Source organism: Cyclopterus lumpus, chromosome 4 (genome assembly GCF_009769545.1).
Source record: "Cyclopterus lumpus isolate fCycLum1 chromosome 4, fCycLum1.pri, whole genome shotgun sequence".
NCBI classification, from domain to species: Eukaryota; Metazoa; Chordata; class Actinopteri; order Perciformes; family Cyclopteridae; genus Cyclopterus; species Cyclopterus lumpus.
The window spans coordinates 5,551,033-5,564,568 of record NC_046969.1 but is presented as its reverse complement, the minus strand read 5'-3'; the positions used below and the strand labels follow the sequence as shown (position 1 = coordinate 5,564,568).

Genomic DNA, 13,536 nt, shown 5'->3' with positions numbered 1-13,536 from the left:
TTATGCGCTGACTCTCAAAAAAGAGCCATTTCTTTGACATTCTTCCTGCTATGCCTCAAGTTTTATTACCTGCATCTTCATTTTTGGGGGTTTTGGCAGCTTGTTAAAACGAAGTTCTGCTCTTTACCCAGTTGGCAGTGCGTACAATTGCATCATTATCTACTACAATTTTGTTTCTACTAGTGCCCCCTTGACCCCCACTTGAATCAATACAATGCACTGTAAACAATCATTGGGATGTGTTTGGGTTTTGCCCAGGTTTCCCGATCGAAAAACATGGCAGCTGTTCTGGAAACTTCAAATTTCACCCGGCAAATGAGTTCCCAAATAAAGATGATGAAACATAGTTCATGCAAAATCTGAATTGTGCTTAATTTTAGAACCACAACGAGTCGTCTCAGTAGTTATTTGTGAGGATAGATAATGAAAAACTGGTTATGCTGTAGTTGAATGTCAAACAGTTGGAGACTGAAAAAGGACAGACCTGTTTTGGTTTACGGTAAAACACCGTAAACAACCAATCCTGGCATTTTCTTGACAAGCAAACACAAAACAAAAGGTGGAAGTGCACCACTGCGACCCCTTTGGAGATGAGGTCTGGGCTGATGGTAGAGTGAATTGAAGGGTATAAAAACTCCTGTCTATTCCGTACCTCTAGTTGTCCAGCTTTGTTGTGCTTGATCTTCGCTGTTATGTCTATTTTTGTACATTGAGAGCAATGCAGTTCTGCTGAATTCAAAGCCAGAGAATCTCCCACCAAAGCTGACCGAGGCACTCGGTTTCAAATGCAGAGCAGAGGCTGCCGGTCTTTTATAGTGTCTCAAAACTATTGTGAAAATGATTCATATGTTTTAAAATCTACACTAAACACCTGCAAACAGTTTGCAATGGTTTAAGCATGTTTTTTAACCTTGTAGGTGCGTTTGGTCTACTGCTGCCTCAAGAGGCAAGCCTGTGTTCAGCCATTATTTACCAAATAAATGAGTTCTAATATAAATGTAATTTGTAAATGTCTCTTTAGATGTTGTATGTTTGTTGGTGTGTTCGTGCATTACCTCTACGCCATCATATTCCTGCTCCAGCGCGGGGCAGTATTGTGGCAGTCCCAGCTGGCTCAGCCATCGAGAGATAGACTGGTGCTTCATTGTGACACATGCATGTACAGAGAACCTGAAACACAAAGGAGGAAGAGAAGATGAATTTAATTTAGGTGACTGATTGTCACAATTATAAATTGATGCCAAAACTACACATTGTGAAACCTTCATTATTTAATCTCACACAGTGCTAGATTCAATGGTTTGTGCAATTGATGCATGTAATCTCATTCGCAGAAAAATGAGAGCCAAATAAAATACAATTGCTCATCTTCTCTGTGCTAAGTGTGCTTTTACTTGTAATGGCTCTGGAATCTGCCACTTTACTTCTAGTTGGCTTTTGGAAAGTACAAGAAGATATGAATGATACATGTTCACAACCTTTTAGGGGGGTCTGGGAGGAGAAGCGTGGAACTGACAAGATGTGGGAGGTTTCACTGAAAATATCCAAGCCATTACAGCCAGTTAAAGACAATAACTGATACTTTTCAAGGCTGTTCACAAACTGCACTCCTCCTATTGTACTGTAGACTGCACACATATCTGTAAAATATGAAGTATTTGTTGTTTCAATACTAAAATGTGAGTTTGGGGGTTGCTTTCCCCCCCCCATTCCTGCTCTTTTAACAGGAAATAACTTGTGCCTATGTAAAAACAAGCAGCATTTAAAATAGCTGGAGATCTAGGCGTCGTTTTGTACAAAATGTACAGTACTTGAAAAAAAGTGAATTTGTTATGTGCCACTTCTACCCGTAGTTTTCTGTGTGTGAGTACACGTACGGCTGTACAAGATATGTGCCATTTAGTTTTCACTGCGAGGCAGCTCTAGCTCTGTATCTCTGCAGCTCTGTAGCTCTGTAGTTGTGCAGCTCTGTAGCTGTGCAGTGGTGCAGCTCTGTTGCTGTGCAGCTCTGTAGCTCTGCAGCTCTGTAGCTCTGCATCTCTGCAGCTCTGTAGCTGTGCAGCTGCGCAGCTATGTAGCTCTGCAGCTCTGTAGCTGTGCAGCTGTGCAGCTATGTAGCTCTGCAGCTCTGTAGCTCTGCATCTCTGCAGCTCTGTAGCTGTGCAGCTGTGCAGCTCTGTAGCTCTTCAGCTCTGCAGCTCTGTAGCTCTGTATCTCTGCAGCTCTGTAGCTGTGCAGCTCTGTAGCTCTGTAGCTCTGCAGCTCTGCAGTTCTGTAGCTCTGTAGCCAAGTCTTGTTCTGTATCAGTCTATTGGGCGATTAGCAGAAACACTGCAGACAACACCCAAGGGTGATGATGTCTCAGTCTCAACAGAAGGCTGATATTGAGACTGAGAATGAAACTCTGCTGCCAATCAAGATACAGCCACAAAAAAAACTGAATGTACAGCAACAACACAGGAATTGGATACCGGTAATACAAACTGCTATCGGCCCAACACCTCTGCTAATTAATACCACAAATAATTTTCAGAAGAAGCACTGGGCTGTAACTACAGCAACAAACGTAATGACACAGTTTTGAAATACTAATGATGGAGCTATGTTAAGATCAATCTTGGTGAATATATACCGAATTGGACGATAAAATCTGCTCAGTTTAAACTGGCTCCAATTAGAAAACTCCTGTCAGTGTCTTAAATTGGCAGGCCAACCATTGACAGTGTATTTGCATAGAGAGACGAGAAGAGGAACAAACAGAGCAAAAAATGTGCTGATCAAGTGTTTTTGCCCAGTTCACAACCTGAGTCCTTCAATATTGGGAATCTGACGATAGTATAGATTTCTCTCTGAACTAAACTAAGTGCACTAATCAAGACATTGGTCTGTAATTTGGGATATAATCTATTTTCTAATAAATTCAGAAACTGTTAATGGATTTTTTTTATGTGTACCGTATATCTGTTGCTAATTCAGCCAATTAAATACCTAATAAATTAAGGTTCTTCATTACACCGAAGCAAAAATCCTATAAAGTCTAATATTGCCAAAGATCACTTATGCTCATTGATTAAAAAATTGCCCACGGTGGGCTAAAACAACTAGAGATATTAAAGGGATGACAGTACACACATTATCTGAAGGTACATCTTCATATTGCAGACCCATCAAATCTCTTTTTAATTAATGCACACCACCCTCCCAACTGTTAAAGCCTTTACATGCAAAAACAATGCGGTAAAACAAAACCTTGCAATTCTCTTCGAAGGACGGAAAAAGATGTGAAGAGCCGCTTATTAACAAACTTAGAACATTTGCATTTTAGATTTTTCCACCCTGGTAAAGATGTAATATATATATATATATATATATATATATATATATATATATATATATATATATATATATATATCAATAGAAAACAAGTTTCTAGAAATACAATGTCCTTTGTGTAGTGTGTTAAGTGAGTGGCAGAGCACACATGCATGTTGGGGGTTGTGCTGTCATTGCATTTTATGCATGTGTGTGTTTGTATCAGTGTGTGTAGTGACACGCCCTGGTAAAGACCTAAAAAAGGCAAAGAGGCGTTCAATAAGCACATGCATCAACCCCCCCCAATCAGATTAAGTGATGTGTGAGACCCTAGGATCTATCTCCACACACACACACACACACACACACACACACACACACACACACACACACACACACACACACACACACACACACACACACACACACATACACCTACACCACACACGCACACACCATCCCCCTCTTTCAATCATATCAATCTGATCTATGAGTGTATTATCATGTAGACTAGAGAAGAGGAGTCGTTCATACAGTATATGGACTCCTGTCAGTGTCAAGCACTATTTCCAGTTTAACCTAATGGAGAAATGGAGATCATTCAGGAGGATGAATGACCTCTTTATCCCAACACCAATGAGCTTATTCACAGTAACATACTGTATTCAGTACCAGGCATCAGAAAGAGCATGCTTTCCTCATCCATGTCTGCACTCTGACATCATGTCAATGTCAACATGGCAAACTATTCATGATGATTTCCAGCAGAATTCCCTTTTCTGAAAGCTGTAAAGTATTTAAATGACACAACTGTCTTTAAAAATGGGACAATCTACAGTAGAGCTGAACAATAAACAACATTAGAAGTCAATGACAGATCTATTTTAGTTTTTTAGAGCTTTCTTTCATCAACTTGACTTCCAGTTACCTGCCTTTGTCAATTCATCACATCACATGAACTGCTTGAAATAGATTTTTGGGACCATCTCACAGTTGTACAATGATTAGAAGTGTCCTATGTGTTTAATGGGAAAATCCTGTGTTGTGGTGTAATTTTGTATTACAATGTTCATCATTTTATCTTGAACTAATAACCAGAAAGAAATATCAAATTGAGCTGAATTAAGCACTTTCTACATTACTTTGCTATATATGTGTAATGAAATGCTCTCTAAGCTCTATGCCTTCTACCTTAAATGTTTTAAATAGACACACTATGTCCTGGCTGTTTGTTTTTCTCACGTCATAGTAAAAGAAGTGATACTCATGGGTAGTGTGTCAAGAACACTAGTTCAGTCACACATGGCTCTTCACATTATGCTGATGTTGCAAAAATACACACTAACATACCTCCTCCTCATCTCGTAATGCCCAGGTCATTAACTTAATTCTTCTTCCTAAAAGCTACTGGAGGTCATTTTGATGGATTACTACTGTAAGAATGCAATGTGATAAACTACTGTTGCAGCATACTTACAATGACAGATTGTCAAATTGGTAATCAAAGAAACTTACACATTTACATTTTTCTGTCAAATTAGTCAATATGTTTATAGTTGATGCAGAGTATCAAAACTAAAACACATACTAGCTGGCAAGACGTTAATCATTTAATGAAATCACACTTCTCTCTGTAAACAAGTTTTAGATATTGTATTTCTCCAAGTCCAAATTGTATTATCACAAGTCAGAATGGTTATTAAAGAAATCACCCATAACATTGTTACTAGTAGAATTGACTTTCAAGATTTCTACAACTTTGAAGTCAAAACTAAATTTAAGATATCTTTAAAGACTTGAAAAGCAAAAGTTACTGGCTTGACATTTAATAGCTAGGCTGGATATATTGCAGATATTTGTAATTTAATTATTTCAGGTCAAAAAGAACATTTCAGATATCATTGACATATCATTTTCTCTCCACTACTGTCATTATAGATATACACAATTGCATTTGTGAAATGTAGAATGAACATTCTGGATATCTGCAATTGTTACTCGTCATAACTGAAGTGAGCCATTTTAGCATATTATTATATTTTTGCATATCTCTGCAATTGCATTGTTTCTCTTCATAATTCTAATACAAATATTTTAAAATGCATTTTTAGAGTCTTAATGCTTGTATAGTCTGAATATCTTTAATGACATTTTTTATGATACAGAGAGCAGCTTCTGAGCTTCATTCAGGGAATACATCGAACATCTGCCCTTTCTGCCTCTTTTACGTGCTCGGTACCAAACAAACCAGTAAAAGTTCAAAAGAAAGTACATTTAGTCATCTCTAACTGCTGCCAAATTGCCTTGTTTCCCTTTTTATTTTTTTTAAATAGGAATATCGCAGAGAGAAAAGGGTCTATAAACAATCCTTTACATATGATTACGGTAAAAATGTGTCATGACGTTTTACAGTCGTTGAGGAGCTTGTGCAGCAAGAGATGCCAATGAAACCTGCGTTGGCCACGCCCATCTGGCCACACCCCGTCTGTCTACGCCTCTGGCTCAGTCTGCTGCCCATAGATATCAGAGCCTTTCACGGCATCTTTCAGCCAGATGATCCATGTCGCTGCTCAGGAGGCTATTACAGACTATTGAACAGCTGTTTGCCATTTTAAAGTGTTGAGGCTTTCTCCTGATATTGTGAGCGGATTATCTTGTAAAACTACAAAAAGGGCTCCTCCACAAGTTGAAGATCACAGAACCTTTTCCAGACCAACAAATACATTTGAAGACTCGAGGGAAGGAGAAGGAAAGCAGTTTAAAGGAGTTAGAAATGACTTGCTTGGGAGGGAAAAGGAACACTTTACATTTCTTGCATGTCCTTTGGGGAGATCATGGTTTTCTTTTCTGGACTCAAAACAAACACTGGTTGTCGTCATAAGAGGCAACTCAGTAGGGATGGCAGCGACGGGCCGAAGCAAAGGCCTCCATCATGTGTAACCCACGTCCTCTTTGTTTACAATAGAATGGATATGCTCGTACACATTACCAGCAGCGCTAACAGGACAAGGGAGGAGAGAAGAGGGCTGCACTGATGAGTAGAAAAGACGTGAGCACTGAGGAAACAGATTCCCAGTTGATCCAGAGAACAAGTTCCCGAAACAGAAAACTGAACCCTTACTCTCGTCCCTCGGGGGTTCTACTTCCTGTCCGGTCCAATCCAACATCCTCTGCCTGTTAGTTTGACCTCAGCTTTTTCCCATGACCACATTTCTCTGGAGCACGGTCACAGTGCCGATTGTACTATAGAATATAAATAAATGGACCTATCCCAGCATCCCACTCACCACCGAATGATCCAAACAGGCCTGGCTGCTTGACAAAACACTCAACAAATACCAAAAGCAACTATGGCAAACATCAAACTCAAAGTACGGAACAGCCGTGACGGCATTAGAGGACAATTTTCCATTTTGCCAGTCACTGTGGAAAGTCTGTATTGGCTGCCTCCTATAGTCCAAGGGCATGCGTTGTGCCAATCACATTAGACTGACACAATCCAACCGATTGAATTAAGCTGCAAAAATAACGTCAGCATCACCACCAAGGCATTTCCAGCTCCTGTTATTGAGCCGGGGAGCACAATGTTTGCTTATTTCAAGTGAAGGACGCCACGCAGAGAAGATGAGACTTTTGTTTCAGGCCACTGTGCTATTACTCTAGGTTGCAGGTACAGCAGGTACGCTAATGTGTCCTATGACTAAATAGGCCACATGACAATACAAGCAAACTTACCCCAGCGGGAATGGCGACAAACAAATTTCAGTTCATATTTGTCATTCAATACCTGCCCAAACATACACAATTACACAAGCAAAGCACAAACTATACTAGCTGGCATCATGTAAAGGATTCCACTGCAAATACCACGATGTAGCTATTAGGGCCGGACAATATCATTATATTCACAATCTTCCGATATTGATACGGTATATGGCTTTTCAAAAGAATCACATAAAACAATCAAACTAGAATTTCATGACATGAACTACCGACATCAGAAAGTATAGGCACTGTGCTTTTTACAGATCTAAAAAAAGAAAGAGAATGTATTAGCTTTGAATCACAATTGACTTGAATTCATTTCCACTTTTGCATGAGAAAAAAAATGTTTTATATCACCGAGACACCACCAAAAGTTGATAAACTACTTCATAATCAAGAAACGTCGCCAAGTCGTAATTCAGGAGAAGAAAAAAATCGTGACACAGAGCTCAGCCTGGCAAAACTCATAAAAAACAAAGTTTCACACCAACCTGATGTGTAAAATCCAACAAAACCTATCGCTGTTGTTCAGTATTTGTCTGTTTTCTGGTTATGAGATGCTCCAAGACCTCCCCCTCAACTATGTCCGAAGTGTGAACATAAACATTCAACTGAGGTGGAGTATCATCTTATTTTCCTGTGGTTGTGCGGCTTGCCTTGAGAACGTGTCTGAAGCTGCCTGAATGTGTTTACCTGGAGGTTTCAGTAGCAATAAGCAGCTGGAATAACACAGAGGATCATATGTCAGTGAGGATCAGGTGGAATAATTGGAGTCAGTAATCTTCAGGCTGATTAAAAACACCTCCCCTTTGCTTTCCTTTCTTCTAATGCTCCAAACTCGCATGTTCTTTGTTTCGTCACATGCTCTCTTTTCTTGTATGGTTTCCATATTCTCCTCCTCCATCTTCTCTTTGTATGCACACAACAGCACACATCTTATTTGAAGAGGGGCCATTTCATTTAAAGGTTTCTCTGATCCCAAAGTTCTCCCAGAGGCTACTTTTCTCTGCTTTATTGGGTATTTCAATATTTATTTCACAGGCCCCAAGGGTAACTGCCAACTTTGGCAGTGTAATTTAACCCCGTAAAATTAATTTTCTAGTCAACATTCATCTCCTGTATTGTGTCCTTGAGGGAATAAGCCCTCATAATACTTAAGTCACTAGTCAGACACTAATTAGTATAATTGAGTCTGTAAATCAATATAATAAAGATTGATTTAATCATAAAAACGGGCTGAGTGTGTTTATTCTCCAACGCTGCTTGGATCTCCAAAATATGTTAGGGGCTGAGAGCCAACATGTTTTCCACATCACTGTTTGTTGGCCCATAAAACATAACACGCTGGATACGCAAAGAAACGTTTGCAACTAGTCATCACTCGTATGGAATCTCTTTTTGTTTACATGTCTTCAGAAATTGGGGAAATCTTACAAGCAAATCCATCTTTTTTGGCCACTTTAATGAACTGTTTGAATGAGTTTGGTTATTCCCTCCACTCCTGTCGTACGTACACACATTCACTTGTTTCACGAACTTGTGTGAAGACAATGTCAGATTTATAGAAGAAAAAAAAAGATATCAAGGATCTGTGCTGGAAAATAACTCACTTTTTGTGTAATGAACTGTAACTTGTGTTATAGATTAAATGACGGTGGCTTGGTGATAAAGATGGGAGGTATAATTTGCATGACTCAGCTCTGAGGTAAAGGCATTCCTTCGGGGAAATGCCTATGGCTTCAAACAGCTCAGCATCTGTTTATGGATGAGGTCCAACATGGTATCAGGGTCCCCCAGATCAAACGGGAAAACTCTTGAGAAATTGCTTTTATTTAGTTTTCCCGACTACATAAAAAAAAAAAAAAAAAATTTAAAATCGTTGCACCAAAGAATGTTCAAGAAGCAAGTCAAGTTGCATCCTCCCAACGCGCGCGCTGCCAGAGGTGGTGACCGGCAGGCTGCATCTTCAGGGCGTCGAAACACGGACTGCATGTCTTTCACCAGCAAATGGTTCACGAATCAAAATGATATGAGAATCATGGAAGTTAAAAGACGCGTCTCACCTTGCGGGAGTTGCAGAGCGACAGCAACACAGAGGCGGTGCAGCGGACTGCTGCGTGCATGCAGCGCGGACACCACTTGCTGAGGATTATTATTTTTTGAACATTGTTCTTTTTTTGGAGCTATATAGCCCTCCGGAACGTTGCAAAGTTTCAGTCCACGAATGACAGCGACTTCAGCTGCAGTCCACACCTCAGCTGATGTGGGCAAAAAGCCACAACCTTGAAGTACCTGTCAGCAGGGAGGAGGAGGGGGGGGGGGGGGGGGGGGGGGGGGGGGGGGGGGGGGGGGGAGAGAGAGAGAGAGAGAGAGAGAGAGAGAGAGAGAGAGAGAGACCTCCTCGATATTAAAGTGGCATGTGAAAACAGTGGTGCTCTGGTCATCCTTATTGGTAATTTGCTTTGCAGGTAAGGTTGCATTCTGATTGATTTATTACACTGTTTATTAATGCATTAAACCCAAGTAAAAGCCAGCGGCAACTTTATAGACAGATTCACATAAATAACCTTGCGGGCATTACATGTTAGTCACTTTACTGGTTGGCTAACATTACTCATCAGATAAAGACAACCTACACATCTTTCTGGTTGTGTTTTTCCAGTAAATGACTGAATTGGAAGTATAATTGTGGCCTTCTGCTGTCAAAAAATACATTGCAGATAGTGTGAAGGCTCGAATTATTTAATTTTCAGTTCATACCAAACAACTACTGGGCCCTGAACAAAATGCCCCCCCCCGCCATTTTAAACTAAAAAAACTACACGTTAATTTGTAAATCTGTCTATTTAACTGATGCACCCTGGATATGATGCATGTTCTGACCCAAGTGGGGTTGAATTATTCATCCAACTACTCAAAGTAATGCACTGTACTATCACATTTTACTTAAATGTGGGTCAGACAGAAGATAGGTTGGAGTCTGTAAACCTTACTGTTTGTAATGTCAGTGTTGTAAAAAGTCAAGTATATAAACTGAAATTGTAATACAATAAATCATACAACAAAACCAAAGTTCAAGGCATCAAAAACGCCAACATTTATGTTTCTCCAAGTCCATCTCTGAGCTTAAAAATATATTTTGGAGTCACAAAGAGTTTTTGTAGAAAGCCTCATAACCATCATAAAATCTGCAAGTGCAAATACATTTGGTCATGTCTCTTATTCATGAAGACTACCTTGTTGGTAAACTACTGCCCCCATGTGGTCTTTTCCATCAAATGGATGTCAAATTATGCCTTTTCTCCTGTTTAGAAATACATTACAGATTATGTAAAGGCTCTACATTTTTCCCATTTTCAGTGCATACCAACACCTGCTGGGTGTAAAATCAAATCAAAATCAAATTTCGAACTGTGTATTCTGCAAAACATGCATTTGCACACATAATGCAGTATACAAATCTGACTACAATTTGTCAAGACAAAAAAATTATTTTGCAGCAGTCTTAAAAGTCTCTAACATTTGACACAATGTTGTAAAATTGTGACTTGTAAATGAAGTCAAACTAGAATTGAATGCATCATGAGCCATGAGAAATTACAACAAAATCAAACATCAAGGCACCAAAAACACAAAAATTCATTGACATCGAAGTCCATCTCCGAGCTCACACAAATGGTGTGAAACATTTTGTGGCAGTTGTCACATTGAACCCACAGAACCAATGAACCAATCCTTCTGGGTCCTTTGGAGGATAGGGCTGTCTGCACCGTCCACATCGCAAAATCTTCTTTTCCCATTTTTTCTTCTTTGCAGCTATGTGACATATTCAGATGAAGGGAAAAAAACAGGACACGTGTGAGGAAATTGCTGAATTTGTATGGGTTTACAAGTTAAGACTGTTCGGCATACGTACCAGTGGATGTTGTGGGTTCAGCAGTGGAGGAGGAGGAGCCAAGCGAAGACAGGGGAGCTGGAGGCATAGAGGAGGTCTGCCAAGGGTTGAGAGCTGTGCATATGAAAATACATGGCTTAGCGGTCTAGAGATGTCATATTAAAACCTTCAAATAATAATTCTGAATAATGTTTGTGCATATATTCATATGTAAAAATAGAAACGTCTTTTCAATCAAAACAATTAAGGAAACTTTACCGTCTCCAATTGTATGATGCCGGTCATTGGAAGACAAGCTCACGCTGGTTGTTGTGCTGCTGAATGAGGGGCTGTGGGACAAAGTGTGAACAAAAAGGGCTGAGGGACCAGCAGCACTAAACCTGGTGGCCGGCTGGGTCACTAAGGACAGGCTTCTGTTGCGGCCAGAGCCACCCGATAAGGTAGAGGAAGAGACTACCAGGTCAGCGTCTTCTGGCCCCTGTCGCTCCATTCTTGCTGCACTGACCCCACCTTCTTGATGACATCGGACATTTCCTGAGCCATCAGCACATAGGCATTTTTCCTGGCGTTTGAGATCTCACAGGTTTGGCTGGTTTTGGACGGGACACGGGCCAGTTCCACAGTTATGCGACCTGATGCTACCAGTGGATGGGTGAGGTAGGGATTGGAAGATGGAGAGGAAGGCGGACACTCGTGCGGGGGTAACCTGGAAAAGGTTACCCCCGGAGTGAACCCCTCCTTGTGCTTGATTTCTTACCGTGGTCATTAATGGATGGGATGTGGGAGGTAAGGCGATGGTGGTGCCGCTCCCTGAAATTAATCCACCAGGTTTGGCCGAGAACAGTCCTGGGTTTGTGCGGATTACGATAATTATAAATGGCCAGAGCTTTGTCCAACACCTGATACTTTCTTTGAGGACACCCGTGACTGGCAGAGTACAAGCAATACTCCACCAGGGAACTCTCATCTTCAGGGGCAAGAAGCTGAGGTTGGCCTGGGCTGCAGTCAGCGGCCACAGGTCCACTGAGTCGGTCCGCCAGACTCGACTTTGGAACTCCAAATTGACGGGCCGCCTGCCTTAACAATTGCCTGCCTGCCTGCACCTCCTGCATGGCCTGCCCCATTGCTTCTTTGCTCCATTTCATCGTCTTCTTTTCCCTCTTCTTAATCTGGCGTATATTGGGCATCTTCTGCAGAGTACAAGAAATTTAAATTGAAACGTAATGGTACAATTCATGTCATGTCAACAAACAAACATCTACATCACCCTTTTCTTTTAAATTCCCAAGGCTCCCATTATGAAAATTACAGACACATGAAGACATATTTTTAAAAAAATCACACCTACCTTTCTTCATTTATGTCTCCTTCCTGCGTCCTTTCTTCCTTTGTGCTTTTTTCTTCTTCTCTTGTTTAGCCCATCTTCTCCAGCATCAAACACAGGGCTGAATGACAAATACGTAAACACATCTATCATGTACTTAAATACATCAACCACTTAGAATGATAGTGTGGCTTCTTGTTTTCACTCGCATGCCTACTGCGTCACACTCGCTCTCCCAAACAGGTGTAATCAGAATGCATGAAGTTCATCTATGATTACTATCTTTTCAAATACACTTTTCTAAATACGTGTGTGCTTAATCACGCCACCATGGATTAATTGCTACTAAACAGCCTACTAACACATTTTCTTTCTTTTTGTTGTTGCCCTGAGACCGTGTTTGTCTTTCTTGAGGAGTCAACTCTTTCCTAAATACAGTCTCTCCTCGGCCCAACCATAGACTAAGAAGCGTCCTAACGCAGCCGGAAACAGACCAAACCAGCAGGCAGTGGTAGCTCAAGCGATCGCTAGGTTAGCTGGCTCACGGTAAATACTGTTCCGTTACTTTATGCACCCGTTACTTCAGGGGGAACTAACTAGCTAGTTAGTAAGTGTCGGCAGAGTGCATCGTCTCTTCTATGAAGATGTATCTTATAATATCCAACCATGTATATGACGTTGTGCCTGTATACAGATGGAGTTTCATACGTTGTACGAATCGACAACTTACACATAAATCCGTGTGCGGTAGTGGTTTTATGGCAGAGCGGATGTGTCCGACTCAGGACTACGACCGCAGAAACGGTGGCGGGCTCAGGACAAAATACGTACATGTTCGAGTCACGTGCTTTTTTTAAATTAGGCAAACTGAAAGGGCTCATCGCTCCACTATTGAATACGGTGGGGGTATAGTGTACATCTGGTATAGTAGCATTAGTATTAATTGCAGTGTTATTCTTCGGACAAATGTATTATCAGTTGTTTCTAAGTAACTCTTCTCCATTTGGTCTTTCAACAATCTAAGTTTGTTTCATTGAACAGTAAACACAACAAAATGACTCGAGTAAATAGATTTATATTGGGAATCAAGTTGTTTCAATTGCACCAGGTTGGAGACACACACACACACACACATGTATGCAGTTTAATATCACAGATTATTGAATAGATATTTTAAATTATCTTAATCTTTTGATGAAATGGAAACATATTTAAAAATTGGCAGTACTGCTCCCTACAG

General features: G+C 40.6%; 1 protein-coding gene and 1 long non-coding RNA gene across 3 annotated transcripts in view; both read right to left on the bottom strand.

Annotated features, from left to right (window-relative positions):
- The window catches only part of bcar3 (BCAR3 adaptor protein, NSP family member), a 58,576-nt gene extending 49,221 nt beyond the window's left edge, over window positions 1-9,355 (bottom strand). The window contains exons 1-2 of the mRNA XM_034531519.1: window positions 9,141-9,355; window positions 1,056-1,170 (exon numbers count right to left, since the gene is read on the bottom strand). Coding sequence (XP_034387410.1) covers window positions 1,056-1,145 — 90 coding nt within the window. The 5' untranslated portion in view covers window positions 1,146-1,170; window positions 9,141-9,355. The remainder of the gene's footprint in view (window positions 1-1,055; window positions 1,171-9,140) is intronic.
- A 790-nt stretch (window positions 9,356-10,145) lies between these two features.
- Window positions 10,146-13,109, bottom strand: LOC117730144. 2 transcript variants are annotated; one of them, XR_004609416.1, is made up of 6 exons: window positions 13,027-13,109; window positions 12,321-12,417; window positions 11,730-12,162; window positions 11,231-11,301; window positions 10,994-11,086; window positions 10,146-10,893 (listed from the first exon to the last, which is right to left on the bottom strand). It is a non-coding gene; the product is annotated as an uncharacterized LOC117730144 (long non-coding RNA). The 2 variants fall into 2 exon arrangements; XR_004609415.1 differs by having other exon boundaries at window positions 11,231-12,162.
- Window positions 13,110-13,536: the final 427 nt, after the last annotated feature.